Source organism: Notamacropus eugenii, chromosome 1 (assembly GCF_028372415.1).
Source record: "Notamacropus eugenii isolate mMacEug1 chromosome 1, mMacEug1.pri_v2, whole genome shotgun sequence".
Classification (NCBI taxonomy): domain Eukaryota; kingdom Metazoa; phylum Chordata; class Mammalia; order Diprotodontia; family Macropodidae; genus Notamacropus; species Notamacropus eugenii.
Window position 1 is genome coordinate 740,500,634 of NC_092872.1, and position 18,819 is coordinate 740,519,452.

General features: G+C 42.5%; 1 protein-coding gene and 1 long non-coding RNA gene across 4 annotated transcripts in view; one reads left to right on the forward strand and one right to left on the reverse strand.

The window, feature by feature from the left end:
- The window catches only part of LOC140519820 (uncharacterized), a 44,209-nt gene extending 42,075 nt beyond the window's left edge, over window positions 1-2,134 (forward strand). The window contains exon 2 of one of the 2 annotated variants that reach the window (XM_072633374.1): window positions 1,168-2,134. In XM_072633374.1, coding sequence (XP_072489475.1) covers window positions 1,168-2,120 — 953 coding nt within the window. In that variant the 3' untranslated portion in view covers window positions 2,121-2,134. Of the gene's footprint in view, window positions 1-1,159 lie in introns of both variants that reach the window. The other variant, XM_072633448.1, reaches the window with a different exon arrangement.
- LOC140520025 (uncharacterized) overlaps window positions 1-18,718 on the reverse strand; it is a 31,161-nt gene extending 12,443 nt beyond the window's left edge. The window contains exons 1-2 of one of the 2 annotated variants that reach the window (XR_011972369.1): window positions 17,220-18,718; window positions 15,266-17,006 (exon numbers count right to left, since the gene is read on the reverse strand). This is a non-coding gene — a long non-coding RNA (uncharacterized lncRNA). Of the gene's footprint in view, window positions 1-15,265; window positions 17,007-17,219 lie in introns of those variants that run through there. The other variant, XR_011972383.1, reaches the window with a different exon arrangement.
- Window positions 18,719-18,819: the final 101 nt, after the last annotated feature.

Below are 18,819 nucleotides of genomic sequence, written 5' to 3' on the forward strand. Positions count from 1 at the left end.
CCAAGGAGAGTCACTAAGAGAGTGGATGAGATGTGAAGATGAAGCATGAAAGGGACCAGCTAGTAAATGTTATGGGCAAGTTTGTACTTTGTCACTAATTATCTCAGCTGGGCAGTAGGACAGGAGCTCCAAAGATAAGTGAATTAAACTCCCCTGGTGTTGGGGTCATTAATTCCAGAGGTCAGGGTCCAGAGAGAGAGTTGAAGCACTAATAGTCCAGTTGTGGAGGATAAAACTCCAGCACAAAGAATTGGACTATATCCTGTCAAACTTCCAAAAATGAAAGGCTTTCTAACAAGGAGGTAATATGTGACATTTGCGTGTAGAGAAAAAAAAAAGCTGCCATTAATATGCCCAGTGAATTAGAAAGTAATAAAACTAGATTGGGGAGCCCTGAAAGGAATCTTTCAACAATGCAAGTATAAGGTCATGAGGGCCTGAGCTAGGGTGGTAATAGTGGGGCATTTCTTCTTCCTATGATACCAGTCTGATTCCTGGAATCCTTGCTTTACTATGGTATCTGTGTTAAACTCTCCTGAGGAGGCTGTCTTCTTTCCCTGTTTTTACCTTTGCCACTGTTTCAGTCTCACTTCCCCCAATTATGGCCCCATGTCATCTCTTCTTCCATCCCTCTTCAGCCCTGACTGCCCAGCTGCATTTGAGAACTGTGAAAGTCATACTTTTATTATAGGGATGCTTGTCATTTCCAGCATCCGAGCCCTTCAATAGGAAGTTTTCTTTCTCCTAGTTTGAAGCAGAGGAGACATTTGCATTTTCATTATGTTTCAGCCCAGAAAACTAGGCCTGAGAACAAAATGGCAATGCCAAACAAGGATGTCTCTGAAGAAAAATTATCCCATGGAGACAAAGTGGCAAACTTTGGAAGGAGTGATACTTGGGATTCTAATCCAGGCGAATCTGCCTGCTTAAATGGTGGCAAGTTGGAGACAAAACCAAAAAGTAAGACACATTTGAGGGATGTGACAGTCACTCACAAGAAAATTCCAGCTGGACAAAGAGGCCGAAAACTCAAGAAAATTGTTGAGAAATTTCAATCTAAAGTCATTTCCTATAGAAAAAAGAGCTATCCTTCAGGAGAAAAACCCCATAAATGTGATTCACCTGGAAAACTCTTCAAACAGAATTCATGCCTAAGTAGACATAAAGAGATGTATTCAGGTGAAAGGCCTTGTGAATGCATTGAATGTGGGAGAAGCTTCAACAACAATACACACCTGGAAAACCATCAGAGAACTCACTCTGGGGAGAAGCCATATAAATGTTGTGAGTGTGGGAAAGCCTTCAGTTACACTTCTTCCCTTACAAAACATCATAGAATTCATACAGGAGAGAAGCCTTATGTATGTAAAGAATGTGGGAAAGCCTTCAGTGAGAGCTCAAACCTTATTCAACATAGAAAAATTCATACTGGAGAAAAACTCTATAAATGTAATGAATGTGGGAAAGCCTTCAACAAGAATTCATCCCTTACTCAGCATCTCAGAATTCATACAGGAGAGAAGCCCTACAAATGTAAGGAGTGTGGGAAAGCCTTCAGTGAGTACTCAAACCTGATTCAACATCAGAAAATTCATACAGGAGAAAAGCTTCATAAATGTAATGATTGTGGAAAGGCCTTCAACAAGAATTCAGCCCTTACTCAACATGTAAGAATTCATACAGGAGAGAAACCCTACAAATGTAAGGAATGTGGGAAAGCCTTCAGTGAAAACTCATCCCTCACTCAACATCTAAGAATTCATACTGGTGAAAAACCCTATGAATGTAAGGAGTGTGGGAAGGCCTTCAATCGGAGCTCATCTCTTAATAAGCATCAAAAAAACCATTCTGGAAAGAAGCCCTATAAATGTAAAGAATGTGGGAAAGCTTTTGGCCAGAGAACCCATCTTTCTCGACATCAGAGAACTCATACCGGAGAAAAACCATATGAATGTGAAAAATGTGGGAAAGCCTTCAGTCAAGGTACACATCTCACTAAACATCAGTTCATTCATACTGGAGAGAAACCTTATGAATGTAATGAATGTGGTAAAGCCTTCAGTGAAAACTCATACCTTATTAAACACCAGAAAATTCATGTGGAATATAAACCCTGTTAATTTGATAGCTATGGAAAAACCTTTAGTCTTTAGAGTTATCTCTTCCCTAGTCAAATAGAGGCTAAACACTAGAGAATAATCCTGGAAATATAATGAATGTAGTATCAGTTACATTTATCACATCAGAAATTAGCATGAAGCTTAATTGTCATGATCAGCCATGATCCTAAGAGGAGAGATGAGAAATGTGCCTCTTTTTTGGAGAGGTGGGAGAACATGGATGCACCATGTTACATGTGCTGTCAGACAAGGCCACTGAGCTATTTCATTTTGTTGGGATGCTTCTTCTTTTACAAAGAAGGATTACTGGGTGGGTAGAGGTCACACCTGGAAAGGACTGTTTAAAGAAAAGGCACCAGTAAAACTTTAGTGATGGAAAAATAGATAGTGATATCACAGTTTGTCACCAACTTTTACATGTGTGTTGGTTAAAAAGAAGCTTCAAGATGCAGAGAAATGAGAAACTTCTCCCTCCCTTCTACAAAACCAAAGGATGGTAGTTTAGCAGAAACCCAAGCTGGGAGCACCCTGGTTAGAGATCTTGAAAAGCCACTCCAAGGGCTTTGAACTCCAAGGTGGAGTTCAAAAGAATCATTCCAATTAACCCACCCTATTGGATAGATGGATACAATAGAAAGGTGAGAAGTCTCAAACACATGTTCAGATTACCTGAGGAAACTTTATTCCCTTTCTCAGGGTCCTCTATGAACTATCAAACTGGTTTGGGCCTAAGAGTGATTTGGAATGAAGCAAACATCTGGCAAGGGAGAGGAGAGGAAGCTGCTTCTGAGAAGGAAAGGAATTAGGCAGAAAATGACCTTGTGAAGGGTACAGAGGATTCTGCACTTCTCATCTTCCCATCATGCTACCAGCCTCATTCCTCAGGAGAGCAGCAGCTGCTAGTGGGATCTTTGTTGGAACCTGATTACTGTAGAACATGAAGAAAAAGACTTCCAGCAATACAGAGACTGAGTTCTGAGTTAGCCCTTGGTTACTCATGCTCTCCAAGCTTGAACCCTCTTTCCTCTGGACCCCACAGACTCAGGGAACAGTATATCACTGTATCACATAGAATGTGTATCACAGGGAACAGACTGGGTGGGGGGGAGTGTTTGTACAAACCATTCTTACTTGAAACATCTTAGTAAACACCCCTTTCTAAAAGTTACTTAAGTCTGGCCGACTGGTTCATAATCTCTCTCTAATCACACCACTGGGGACTCATAAGCTATGACATTAGAAAGGCATCCCCAAAAAAGCTCCTCAGGGCCAACCCCGAGAATTCTCAGTGGAGTAGTGGCCACACTTGGGGACCTGCCTATAGCTTACTAGACTCATCATTATGTCTAGGAGCTGTGAAAATTGGCTTAAAGTCTATGCTCCAATAAAAAGCAAAAAAAAAAAAATAATCATCATTGAAACCTGAGAATCAAGGGAAATAGTGAAACTTAACAACATTTTAGGTAAAAGAGTAGAAGAAATATACACAAGAGCTGGTATTTTTCCATCACTAATTCTCTTTCTGCACTACTTCCCAATTACTTTGCATGGCTTTTGTTTAATGACAGTCATTCTATTTCACTTATCTCAGTGCTGAGTGCCAAGAGCTCTGTGGTTTTCACATGCACTTGGCTTCCCCAGGCATTTCTGCACTCACCATGATGTGCTCAGCTCTTCCATGACACTCTCTGCTTGCCCTCCATCATTTATTAAATACCATCATATGCCAGGACATTGTAATAATAATAATGTCACTACAAGGGAGGCAGTTTTGTGTAGTCACTGGAGACCCCATCTTGGAGTCAGGAAGAGCTGGGTTCAAGTCTTGCCATGGATACATACTGACCCTTGACCTTTCACTGTCCCAGATGCCTCTGTTAAGATCATAAGTTACAGCTGAATTTATTTTGGAGTTCTCTTTCAAAATTAAATCACAGATCGAGACCAAAAACAAATAAATAATAGAGATGAATAGTAATAGCACATTTACAAGTGAAAGTTATACCCTAAATCCATGTCTGTGAATCCAAATGCTGTTTGTGATACTGCTGTGATTCCTGTGCCTTTCTTTTAAAAGTGTGTATCCATCATTTGAGATCCTTTGTGAAGCAGATAAATCTGTTTCAGCACACAGACAAACACACCCGAAATGTGGCCACATTCTGCATGCTTCTGGATGTCCTTGTTACAGATGCATCTGTTAGTAAATGCATCTTTTCTGTATTCATCTCCACCTGCATACACTTCCCAGGGGAGATGCCTTGACATGGGAGTGAGGATATGATTGGACTCTGCTCTGGGTATGGAAGGTTACAAGCTGGCATCTTCCCTCTGGCTTCTCATCTGTCACCAGGATCCAGAGGTCACTCTGATCCTGGCATTCCCACCACAGTCATGATCACTGTCTAAGACAAGGCCTGGCTATTTCTTCCCAGTCTGTGCACTCTCCTTGGCCACCAGGAACCCCAGTGACAAAAGAAGTGTGCAAAATGGCCTCTGAAGAACCCTAGAAAGGCGGCAGAGTAATGAAAGTTTAAAAAAAAATCACTGGTAGTAAGTGAAAGATTCTCCACAAAGTAAGTCCTTAAAAATCGCCTGTCCCTCATGTTCCTCATGCCGCTCCCAGCCTTCCACCAAAGGGCAGCTTTTGACTCTTGTTGTAGCTACAGCGTTAGGCATGTAGGTTTGGATATTAACTTCATAGTAAGGCAAGAAGCGTTGCACTCTCAGAACTGTCACCTGCATGCGCTGTACTCTCGTATTTTTCTTCCCACATCACAGTCTGCATCTTTTGAAGTTAATACTATTAGTGTCTGGGGGAACCACGTTTTCAGGGGTGTTGAAGTTCATGCATCAGAAAGCCCACAACTAAAAATGAAGGAAAGGGACAACAGTGAATGAATATAGAGCCTGGGAGATAAGAAAGTGGAGGAAGAAGGTAATTAGAAGTGCACCACCGATTAAAAAGTAATATGGCATGGAAGCAAATGGTTACCCATTGAAAGAAGATAGAGAGAAGCAACTACAAAAATTTCCCAGAGCATGCCTCTCAGTATTGTACTGGGAGACCCTTCTCTGACCTTTCCATGACCATGCTTCTGGGGCACTGAAGAAAACTAGGTATAGAAAGGACCACTAAGCCTGGAAGAAGGGGACTAGTGAAAGGGGAAAATAGGCTCCCTATGTTCTAGCTGCAGTGGTATCCCAGCTGGTCACCCTCATTCTCTAAGGGAAACAGACTTTAACCAACGTGGGAGCCGTAGGGGATTCAGGGTAGCTCTGGGTCTTCCAGAGGGAAAGTATTAGCAAATAAGCTCATTTTCAGTAAGGGAACCATAGAAAAATCAGCCAAGTGATTAAGGCAAACAAAAAGTTTCTTTAGAAATGAGTAAACATTCGAAGGAAAGATCTGCCCTAGTGGGTAGGTGCTTCTCAACAAAGTAAACGAGTCAAAATCTGTGGAAGATTAAGCCAGCATAACATATTCTTGAAGACCTCCCTGAAATAATTCAAGAATGATTCAGATAAGCAACCAAAGCATTAAGGGAAGATATTTTAGGACGAAAATTAGAGCTTATATAGGAAATCAGCAAATCAGATGAGATTAGAGAGTTTAGAACAAAAGACAGATACCATGTCAATATGTTCTCTTACGAAAAAGAATTGGAATGAAAAAATCAGAAATGGAAAATTATGAAAACTTTTCAGAAGACAAGATTGAAAGAATTTGAAAATGCTACGAAACATGAATACTCAATAGAATACAGAGAATCATAGGATTTGATAGTGGAAAAGACCTCACCCACCCCACCCCACCCCCTGTGCAGCTCACACAAAAGAAATCCCATTGTAACATACCCAGCCTTGCTTGAAGCCCTCTCAGAAGGTGGATCCTATCACAGTTTAAGGCAGCCCATTCCACTTTGGAATACTCCTAATTCTTAGGCAGCTTTTCCCAACATCAAACCCAAATTGGCCACTTTGTATCTTCCAAAGGTATGACAGGAAAAATCAGGTGGCAAATAGGTGAGAAACAGGATATTTAAGAACATAAAACTCCTTCACTAATAAATCAATAGTATGGTTGCTATGATAAATCAAAGGAATGCCTTTTGCATGGATAGGAGAAAGATTGATATAGGAGAGCCCAGGTAATGATTGTTCTCTGCAAAAGGGAAACAGTGTATAAAAGGCTTTATTTCTTCCTGCACCTTCCTGCCTTTTGGGTACTGGGAGAATAATGATAGAAAATGGAAGAACAGAATGAAGCAAGAAGTGGGAATTAGGTATAACTAGCAGAAAAGGAACAGTTGGAGAGGAGCATGGAGCTTTACATGCCTTAAGATGAGTCAATATGGAAATGAAACCATGAAACTTCTGGGGGCAAGAGTGGACAGTGGACACTAAAGACGATCATATCTTATGAAGTAGGCTAGTGTATTTCAGTCTGCCTCCCATTAGTATGAAAGAGATGCTTGAGTATTTCGTAAATCATATCTTAGAGGAGGCAGAACAGGGGTTCATAGATTCAAAGGGACGGTAGTGTGATGAAGGATAAAAGACTAGGTCATTCTCCTTGGGCCAGGGTTATTTACTTCCCATTGCATCCTGCTACCCCAAATAATTCATTTTCCTGACACTAGAGTCTGGGGAATCCTGAATGGGTTAAAAAAATCAGAAGTGGGTAGAAGGAAAACACTGCTTAGAAAAAAACATCACAGAGTAACATCACTGAGCAACAGAAACAGGGAACTCAGATTCCCTGGCAGTCTAGTAGTTGAGATTTGGACAGCACCACTGTGCACATAGGCTTTTTCCTGACCAGAGATTTCTTTGTTAGGCTGTAGATTGGTGTAATGGATAGAGCATGGGGTAGACCTGAGTTTGAATTCTCCTCAGACAGTAGCTAGTGTGTGACCTGTTCAACTCAGCTAACCTTTCTTGGCTTCAATTTCCTCATCTGTAAAGTGAAGGAGTTGAACTCAATGAACTCTAAAGGCCTTTCTGATCCTAAATCTGTGATCTATGACCCTATAGGAGAACGTCAGGGAGAATTAGGTACCATACTTTTGACTGAGCAAGTAAGGGGAAGAAGTAAACAAGAATGAGGGACAGAGAGAAGAAAAAGAAAAGTAAACCAAAGGAGCTAGGGATTGGGCTGAGTAATAGGAAGGAAAGGAGAGGGTGGGAAGCAGGAAACTTGGTTTAGATTACTATAATAAAACAAACTACAGGTCATTCCCTGACTACTTCTTAAAGAGGCCTATTCACTGAATGGGTGTTACCTCACTTGAAGTGAGTACCAGAGGCTAAGATCTCCCATTGCATCCTGGGCCATCTCTAGTCATCTTGATGAATATCTGGTCACTGGATCCAGATAGCTCAGGAGGATAAAAGTGAGACTGGTGACCTTGCACAGCACTCTCTCACTCAAGTCATGTCATCATTTATCTGCTGTCATGGTCTTCAAAAATGAAGGACAAATACAACAATAATCTACTTACATTTGCCTTCTTACATCCTTTGGACATGATCCTCCATCTCCTTACTCTGCATTTTCAGTGATTGTGCCTCATGCCTGTAATGTTCTCTCTTCTTGTCTGTAACGCCTAGCTTCCTTGAAGACCTAGCTGAAACCCATACTCTGCAGAAGGCCCCATGACCTTCTATCTACTCCGTGTATATATTGCATGCACAAAGCTGTTGGCAGTTATCTTCCACATGAATGTGAGCTCCTTCAGGGAACTCACAATGTTTTTGCTTTTCCTTATGTCTCCAGAGCTTAGCCTAGTGCCTGACACGTAGTAAGCATTCAATAGCTATTTTTTGGTTGATTGACAATCATCTGATGTTTGTTTTGACAAGAACTACTCGGGAAGCTGAAGTGCATGTGGTTGGTTGTTGTCCTTCATTCTTGACACCACTATGCTAGAGTCAAGTTTCAGTATGTCTGACTATGGCTTATCAGACTAATATGAGCTCAGAAAGCTCTACCACAGATCGGGCACAAATAGTCTGTGTGAACATTTCGGGTGGATACTCTTAATTTGTGCATCCTGCATTTCCTTTGAGCTGTTTCAGTTCTGCTTTGCCCATACAGCACAGTACCCTCTCTGGTGTGGGCATGGCATGCAGAGCAGTCCTGTGCCAGTGTCTCCCATGTTGCACAGTCAAATCCAAAGTTCTTAAGAGAGACCTTGAGAGTGTCCTTGTATTGCTTCTTCTGACCACTGTGTGAACACTTGCCCTGTGTGAGTTCTCCTTAAAATAATCTTTTTGGCAAGCATACATTTTGCATTCGAAAAACATAGCCAACCCATCAAAGCTGTGCTCTCTGAAGCAGATTGTGAGTGCTTTGCAGTTTAGTTCGAGTAAGGACCTCAGTATCTGATACCTTATCCTGCCAGGTAATCTTCAGAATCTTCCTAAAACAATTCATATGGAAGCAATTCAATTTCTTGTCATGGTACTGATATATTGTCAAGGTTTCACAGGCATACAACAATGAAGTCAGCACAACAGCTGTGTAGACCTTCAGTTTGGTAGTCAATCTAATACTTTTTCTCTCTCATACTTTCCTTTGGGGTCTCCCAAACACTGAGCTAGCTTTGGAAATGCCTGTGTCAACCTCATTATCAATGTGTACATCCCTGGAAAGTACACTACCAAGGTAAGTGAACTTGTCCACAGCATTCAGAACTTCTCCATTTGCTGTAACTGATGGTTCCATGTATGGTTGGTGTGGTGGTGGCTGATGGAGCACCTGTGTTTTCTTGGTGTTATTTGTTAGGCCAAAATTAGCACAAGCAGCAAAGAATTGATCTATACTTTGTTGCATGTCAGCTTCAGAGGCTACATTGAGTGCATAATCATCTGCAAACAGAAAATCATGCACCAATACTCCCTCCACTTTGGTCATGGCTTGTAGCCATTTCAAATTGAAGAATTAACCATCAGTGCTGTAGTTGACCTTACGCCATGTTCATCCTCATTGAAAGAATTTGACAGCATGGCTAAAACATCATACTAAAAAGCATGGGAGCAAGCACACAGCCTTGTTTCATTCCATTGGTGACTGGGAAAGCACAACAGCGTTGTCCATTTTTCAGAATCCAGCAAGCATACTGTCATGAAATTGATGTACAATGCTGATGAACTTCTCTAGGCAACCAAATTTTGACATAATTTTCCATAAGCCTATGCTCCCACCATGACAAACCCTGATGAGGTTGAAGAAAAAATTTTATGAAGACCTGGAGTCCTTTATCTTCAATGTGCCAAAAGAAGATAAGCTTATAATTCTGAGTGACTTTAATGCTAGAGTGGGCTCAGACTACCAGACTTGGCAGGGAGTCCTGGGGAGGAATGGAGTTGGAAACAGCAAAAGCAGTGGTCACTTACTACTGAAGACTTGTGCATCTCACCACCAACACTGTCTTCCATGTACCTAAATGCAATAAGACTTCATGGATGCACCCTTGCAGCAAACATTGGTATTTAATAGATTGTGGTTGTAAGGAGAAGAGACAGACAGGATGTGAGTGACAAAAGCACTGTGTGGTACAGAGAGCACTCTTGTCATAGACTTATCATAGACTTATTCTTTCCAAATTAAATATTCACACTCAACAAAAGTGGCACCTCCAAAGCAAAATGACTACCAGAAGAATTAATGTCAACAAATAGGAGCTATTTTCTCAGTGGAAACAATTTGTTGCTAACTTGGAGGGAAGTTGATTCAGCACGCAGTTGGCAACAGTGGAACAATGCATCTGATAGAAAATAGGGTTAGACCAATATCTTATGCCACATAACATAATGAACTCAAAATGATTATAAAACCTGAATATAAAATGTCATGTCCTAAAAAAAATAGAATGAAATTCAATACTTTTCACAGCTATGGGTAATTGGGAGAATTCTTATCCACACAAAGGTTAGAAGACGATAAAAGAGAAATAGGAACTTTCATATAAGCAAAATTTAAAAGCTCTTATAAGAATAAAATCAACAAAAGACAAACAATGGAGTCAGAAAATATTTACTTCAAATATCACCAATAAATGTCTGATATCCAAGGTGTATAGGAAATTTGTATAAATATATAAGACCAAGAACCATTCTCAATAGGTAATCAGTGAAGGAATTTTTGAAAGAAAATTTGTAGACTATAAATAACTATGTGAAAAATGTTCCAAATCATTAATAGATAAATGCAAAATAAAACTGCTGAGACTTTCCCTCACTCCACAAAAAATGGCAGAGATCAAAAAAGATGGAAACTGTTAATGTCCGAGAAGCTGTAGGAAGAAAGACTTCCAGGCACAGTGTTTTTTGGTAGAGCTATGAAGCACTCCCAACTGTTCTCAGTTTTAATTTGGACCTGTGTTAGAAAGGTGCTCTACCTGTCCCTGCTCTTTTATCCTGAAATTCCATTCCTAGGAATATATCATACGGATATCAGACAGAAGCAAAGGCCCTTTATATACTAAACCATTCACAGCAATACTCTTTGTGTTAGTAAAAACAAACAAAAACCCCTAAAAACAAAGAGGGTGCCCATCATTTATGGAGTGACTGAAAAAAACACTGTGGTATATTAACATAATGAAATGTTATTGTGCAGCAAGAAGTGAGAGATGCAGAGAAACACTATTGTAGAGCAAAATAAGCAGAACCAGTCAGTAAACATGTATTAAGCACCTATTGTGTGCCAAGCACTAGGGATTCAAAGAAAGATAAAATAATCCCTGCACTGTGGAAACTCACAGTCTAATGTGAGAGAGCATACAATCAACTCTGTACAAGCTTTATATCAGATAAATTGGGAGAAATCCTCAAAGGAAGGCACTATAATTAAGGAGGACCAAGAAAGGCCTCTTGGAGAAAGTGGGTTTATCTAGGAACCAATGGAAGCCAGGAGTCAGAGATGAGGAGGGACAGTACTCTCTTCCTGAGGTGCAGCCTAGGAAAGTGCCTGGAGTTAGGAGATTGGGTGAGTGTCTATTTACAGGAATAGCAAGGACTGTCATTAGATGAAAAAGCACATGGAGGGATATCAGAAGACTCAAAAGAGAAGGGGAGGCAGGTTATGAGTGTCTTTGAATGCCAGAGGGTTTGTATTTGATCTTCAAAGTGTTAGGGAGCCTGTGAAATTTATTGAGTGGGATATAATGAGACCTGCAGTTTAGGAAAATCACTTTGACTGATGAATGGAACATGGACTGGAGTGAGTTGAGACTTATGGCAGCTAGACTAACCAGCAGGCTATTGCAATGGTCCAGGACTGGGGGGATGAAGGACTGCATCAGGGCAGTGGTGACGTTAGAGGAGATGAGGTAGCATATATATATTCCAGAGATGTTAAGAAGTAAAATCAATGAACCTTGACAACAGATTGGATGGAGGGGAGGGGCAGGGAGTAATGAGGAGTGGATATCTAGATTTAAACACTAGGTAACCTGGGAGGATGGTGGTGCCTCAGTAGTAATAGGGAAGCTTGAAAGGAGGGAGGATTTGGGGAAAGGGAGTAACAAGTTCACTTTGGATGTGTTAAGTTTAAGATGTCTACAAGTCATCCAGGTTGAGGTGTTTTATAGGCAGGTGGAGATAGGAGACTGGAGGTCAGCAGAGAGGTTTGGGCTGGATAAGTACTTTGAGAATAATTACATGAATACCCATGGGAGCTGGTGAGATCACCAGGTGAACCAGTATAGAAGGCGTAGAAGAGAGGGCCCAGGACAGAACCCTATTGGACAACCAAGGTTAACATATAAGACCTGGATAAAGATTCAGCAAAGGAGACTGAGAAGAAGCAGTCCAGTAGGTAGGAGGAGAACCAGAATTAGTGTCTCAGAAACCTAGAAAGAAGAGAGTCTGGAAGAGGAAAGGGTGACTGACAATGTCAAAGTCTTCAGAGAAGTCAAAAAAGATGAGGATTAAGAAAAGACCATTGCATTTGACAACTAAGCAATCACTGGTAATTTGGGAGACAGCAGTTTCATTTGAATGATGAGGTTGGAAGCCAGACTGTAGAGAATGGGAGGAAAGTGGAGGTATTCATTGTAGACAACCTTCCAGAGAAGTTTAGCCATAAAAGGAAGAGAGGTATAGGAAAATAGCTAGTGGGGATGGATGGCCAAGGATGGTGAAGACAAGAGTATATTAGTAGGCAGTAAGGAGAAAGCCAGCAAATAGGAAGAGACTGAAGATGAGTGAAAGTAGGGGATCCCTTGGGCATGTCGAGGAGTTAGCTGAGAGAATCGTATGTGCAGTGACCATCAATGGAAATGAACAGATTTCAAAAAGAAAGCAAAGCACATGGTAGGTGTTTAATTAATCCTTGATTAATTTGGGTAGTAGCAAAGAACTGTGGAGGGGGAGGTAGGTCATCCAGTTATGAAATGACTCAAACAAACTGGGGTATCTGAATGGAATGGAATATCACTGTACCATGAGAAACAATGAGTGTGAAGAATTCAGAGAAGCACAGGAAGACACAAGAATTGATGCAGGGTGAGGAACACAGAATCAGGAAAACAACATAGACCATGACAACAAAGACAACAATGATGATGACAACGTAAAAGGAAACAGTGATGATCAAAAGTGCATGATATGTAATCATAATGGCCACTCTTGGCCACCAGAGTAAATGAGGCATGTGCCTGCCTTCTTCGCAGAGGTGAGAAGAGACTTCAGGCAGGGTACACTACGTGTATTGTCATTTTGCTGGGTTTGCTAGGAGGGAGAGAGATCTAATAAAAATATAATGATAAAATGAAATAGAGAAAGGCTCCAGTAGTGCTTTCTACTATTTGGGACTACACGAACATTCTGACCAAAGGAAACCTCCCTCTGGCATTTCCAGCCTGACTTGCAAATACTTTCAGTTAACTCAAGATGTAAATAATCTTTGGTCAGTCATTCTGCACCATCTATGTATCCTCCTTCTGTACCAAGGGAAAAGCCACAGAAATCTCTCCTCTCCAGGGATGAATTACTAGACTATGCCCTGTATGTTCTGTCATTTTGCCAAAGCCACACAGAAACAGAAGGGACTGAGTGTGGGGAGTTGACCAAGATTTACAGTGCATTCTTGGACCCTAATCCCACTGAAAGATCCCAGAGCAGGCAGAACTGTGGCTTCAGCCTCATGCCCCCCAGCCCTCCAGTGACTTTCCTCTGAGTTTACCTTCCATCTATAGCTACTACTCTCTGTCTCTCTCTCTATGCCAAACACGCAGAAATTACCTCCTAGGTTTTAAATTTAGAAGTTTCTCTAAGGTCTCCTGTTTCCTAGTATAACCTAAAGCCCAAATAGAGGGAAGAATATAAAAACTGGTTTTAACATGACTTCCCAGGTTGTAAACAATGGAAATAGTTTCCCCTCTGAGAAACCATAGGAACATCCTTCTCTTACATACAATCTTAGGTGATTGTATGATTGATCTCCAGCCAGAGAGGTGGAAGAGACCTTAGAGGTGATCCAGTCATACACGCCCTCCTTTTACAGATCAGTAAACTGAGGATCAGATGATGGTGTCTCTAGGGTATGCACTCATCCTCTGGCTTCAGGTCTGGACCTCTCTACTTCTCCATTGTCTTCTTCCTAGGTAATAGGATAAACCTTTCATTTTCATTTCCATCAAGTGAATGGTGTCCTTGCAAGGCTTGAGCCTTTAATATTCATAAACCAAATTCTGAGAACAGATTTTGTCCTGTTAGAACATACCTCTCTTAGAATGGGATTGTTTTTTTCCTGGCCAGAGAATTTCCTGCTCTCAATTGAGGATCGAGCAATTGAGGAAGAATTTTCCCACTGCCTATAAAGGCTTTGGGACATAGCATATATTTCACAATTAAGTGATGATACACCCTTCTCTATGAAAAGGAGGGAGTGGGGGTAGATCATCTGATGAATGACAGACTCCCCAGTAACTCCCCTCCCCCATGTGAGTAAGGGTGAGAGTCCAAGAGTGGACCCAATTTCTGTCTCCCTTCAACTTGGCAGAGTGTAGCCATTGTGGTCTTGTCCACAAGCTACTTAATGTTAATGGATCTTCTATAAAGGACCAAGTCTTAATGACAGTTAACAACAGGAGACTCCCAACTCCAAAACTGTAGAACTGAGGGTTAAGCATCTCCCTGGAGTATTTAATTCTGATCAGTCCTGGACTTTTGGGGGTTTTTTTGTTTTGTTTTTAAAGACTGGGTCATCCTATATCAATCAGGGTAGAAATCCAATCCTCCTAGCCTGGCAGCCTCTACATCTGGGCTTTCACCATATTAATGTTGAGCAATGTGGACATTTGGTCAGTATTGCCCTTTGCAAGTCAGAACTGTGAGCTCAAGACATGCTAAGCTTCAACCTCTTGGGTAGCTGAGATTAAGGGCTTTCTCCCCTTGGCTATGCACTGACTGAGTACTGCCTGGTCACTGCTGTTGAATGTTTGAAGTTCTATAAAATGAATCTTAAATCCCCAAATACTGAAATTCAAATTGCTTTCCCCAACCTCACCTCTGAGGATAAGGCATAACTATCCTAGTTTTACATGAGGGAGTAAATGTACGTTCTGTACATTAGTGATTTTCAGAATTGTGACAGTGAGAAGGCAGAACTCAGTGGCATGTAAAACCCATGGCCCATGGTCCAGAGTGTTCAGAGATAGAGTTGTCAGCATGACCTCAGGCACTGAGACTCTTCTAAATTATCCAGCTAGGGGTAAAGCAAAGGTTTCCTGAGGAGAGGGAACAGGAAGGGACTGAGTGTGGGGAGTTGACCAAGATTTACAGTGCATTCCCAGACCCCAATTCCACTAAAAGATCCCAGATCAAGCAGAACTGCATCTTCAGCCTCATGCCCCCCAGTCCTCCAGTGCCTTTCCTCTGAGTTTACCTTCCATCTACAGCTATCGCTCTGTGTGTGTCTCTCTGTCTCTGTCTCTCTGTCTGTCTGTCCCTGTCTCTCTTTCTCTCTCTCTGTCTCTGTCTCTCTCTTGGCATATGTATATTCCAGAGATCTTGGGGGGGGGGGGGGGGGAGAGAGAGAGAGAGAGAGAGAGAGAGAGAAAATGTGTATGTTATAGTATATTTACCTTGTTGACCTGAAACTTGATTAAAGAAAAGGCAACAGGCTAAATGCATACATTTTATGATTTAATTAATTAATCAATTTTCTGTTAAAGAAAACAGTAACATAATGCATTATGGAGTGAGAAAAATATTCTGAGTACCCAGTACAGAAATCTTCTGGCTTATATACATTTTACCATGAGAAAGGAACTCTCTTATTTGGACAAATTGTAAATTTAGTAAGACAAGAAAATTAACAAAGCAATGTCAGTTATGATCCCAAGCTGTGTAAACTTCCTCTCTGTAACATATGTCTTTGTAACATAAGATAAGGAGAAAATCCCACCACTCTAGTGGCAGGCTTTTTGTCCTAAACAGGTACTCAAAATAGCTGACACAGGAAAGGGTACCTTTAACAAAGGTTCAATTGAAATTACAACCGAAGACATCTGTGTTTTTCCTTATTGCTAAGATGCCAGGAGAAGGGTCTCCTAAGGAAGTTACTGTCAGCCCTATCTGCTTTGCTGACAAAAGGCATTTTCTGAGTTTACTTAAGATAACAAAGGAGACTATTAGTTCCAGATTCTTCTTAATTCAAGTTTTGGCCCTTATTAAAATCCAAAATTTATATTAAATATTATCAACCTGTATATTGGAGAAGAAAATGGCAAACCACTTCAATATCTTTGCCAAGAAAATCCCAAATGAGGAAGTGTAGAATGTTGTATGTGCGTGTGTGTTGAATACACCTAGTTATTTACATGCTTTCTCACCCATTAGAATATAAGCAACTTGAGGGCAGGAACCATGTATTTATTTTTTATTTTTTTCCCCTTTGGGGGGAATCCCCAGTGCTTAGTATAATGTCTAGTATATATTAAACCCTAAATAAATGTTTGATTGATTAATTGGTTTACTTACTGCCTGGGGATTGTTCATCCTCTAAGCCTTGATCCCTGTTCCTAGCTCTAGAATATGTGACACTGAACTCTGAAATTAGGAATCCTGCCTCAGGATAGTGATAAATCAAAGGAGAAACCTCTGTGAGTACAAGGTGGTGAACCCTTTACAATCCTCACAATTGACTCTTTGCTTTGGATTCCCATTGAGCCTATACAGCTACATCCCTCCTCCCGAGAAGATAGGTCATTTTAATTCCTATCGCAGAGACAATTGACATCCAATGAATGAACTACAAATATTACATAGGGGGAAATAACAGTGATGAGAAGAAACCAGACCTGGAAATATTATGCAAAGTCTGTTTAGAGACCTTGAGCTCACTGGATCCAATCCATAGTTGATGTCCATCTGCAAACAAGCCAAGGTCCTTAAGAAGCATTTGAGTACTTCAAAATAATCCTTTTTGTAACTAGCTAATTTATGTAGACTAGAAATAGAGATCCTGCAATATATCACAGACACAGTCAGATGAGTTAATAATCATCAAGATAGTAGACAGGAGACCTTGTAATCAACAGCTGTTGGAGCGTTGTGCTGGAACAGAGAGAAGGCATGGGAGATGGGCAGGAAGGGAGAAAAATGAAAGTTCAACACATTCAGTCCTTGAGAAGGAAGGAGTGCCCTTCTATGACTGAATGACTACAGTTTTGTAAAGGATGTGTAATGGGGGAGGGAGAGAGGTGGCCCCTGTCTTTTGAAGTTCACTTCCAGGTCAGCTTTGGTTTGTCCATGGTCAGACATGGGCAGAATTGTCTTTCCCTCAAGAGTCAGGCTAGAGGGTCACTGAGTGACATGAAGCTTCTCTAAAAAGCAGGCTCTGAGCTGGAGTGGCAGAGAGAAGTCAGAAGGCTGGAGTGGGAGACAAAAAGAGGAAAAGAAAGCATGAGCTGCATTGAGGCCATGATGAGGTTAAAGCTAGGGCAGAAGTGATAGTAGGACCCTCCCTCACTGCTGCTCCTTCAGGTCCTGAGAGAAATTAGCAAATGTCTTCACATCTGGTGTGAAAAAATAACACCATCAAGACCTAGAGGCTTTAAACATCCTTAGAGTCGCCTTCCCTACCTTCTGATATGACTGAAGTGGGTGGGTCTTCCTCTCGTGTACAAGAATCAGGGGAAAACGCAGAAGAACTAACTCACTGCGTCTGGTCCTTTCAAGAGTGGGAGGTAGATAGCCTTAGGAAATGGGTGATCAGACTGTTTCCCGCTTCGTTTAATTCTTTGTTATTTGCATGGAATTCAGTATTTAAAGTAGCTGTCCTTTCTTTGCTGTCTAATCACCTGTGTTTCATTCTGGTTCAAGCAGAGAGATTCCTTGGAATTAAGGACTTCTGAGCTGTGCATTGTAACTTGTGTTGACTCCTTGAGTGCCATGGACTCAGCAGTGGTTAAAAAGTGGAACGGGTTGCAAATACATATGGCCTTTGATCTTTGCTCCTTCAGGGATGTGCCTAGATCCTGAGATAGAGTTAAAGCATTCCCCCCCAAACCCACAATCTTAATTCTGTATCTCAGAAGCCAGTCAGCTGCACTTAGGAGGAAGGCATCATCTAAGGGGAGGTAGACATGAAGGTCTTTGTTGAAAATACTCAGACTCCAAGGTTTACTCCAGAAACAAAAGAGACTGAGGTCTCCAGACTGCCATATTCTTGGTCCCGAAGGGGAGGCGAGTCTCGGTCGATAGATGCTGCCCAGTTTTCTGAGTTCACGCTGAACGCCCATACTTCCGGTGCCCCAGGAATTCTCCCTTCGTGCTCTAGGACGCTCCGTTCCCCTCGTGCTCAGGAGCATGACCACACGGGCAGCTTCCGTCCCCCCTGGACCGTCCTCCACATCCGACCACGTCAAGCCAAGTGTAGCCTTCCCCGGCGGGCCGTGAGCTCCTCCAGGGCTTGATCAGCGCTGCTGAGCATGATTCTGAATGCAGGGAACTGAGGCCACAGATTAGGCCGGACTGGGAAGCGCTGCTCCAAACCCCGAGCCCGAGCCTAGAAGCCAGCCTCCGCTCCCCGGACAGATGGGGGCGGAGACTACCCGGAGGTTGCCATGACGACGGACGCCCGAACCTGCCGGCCGGAAGGGAGGGAAACAAAGGAAGGGAGAGGAGACAGACCGAGAATGCGGATCCCATGATTGGTGGAAATGCACGCTGTGTCCCGCCCCTCCTCAGAAGACGACCACTTGGGAAGCGAGGAGAACCGTGGGAACTTAGAGGAGAGGGGCGGAGCCCCGGGCGCCTTTCGTGATTGGGCGGCCGCGTGCCCCGTACCCTTCTGGGAATCGTAGTTCTGCGGGCTCGCCTGAGCTGAGGATGCGCGCGCAGCCCCGCCTCCGCTCCGCCTAGGTCTCGCGCTCTGGGAGCCGGCCGGCGGTTCAGGTGTGTCATGGCTCCGGACCCGGTGAGCGACTGTCCGCGCTCCCGGCCCTCGTCTGTACTGCCGGACCTGGGCAGGGGTGACGGGAGGGGGACCCCTCGAGATGGAGGGAGGGACCTCAGGGATGGGAAGGGGCGGCTCCTCTGGCAGGTGGGGGGTCCTGGGTTTGCGGGGGCAGCCCATCTGGAAGGGGGTTCTGGGGGAGGGAACCTTGAGAGAGGCGAGTCATAAGGACCCCCCTTCCCCCGGTCCATCGGGTGATTTCAGGCAGGATCTCTGGGAGCAGGG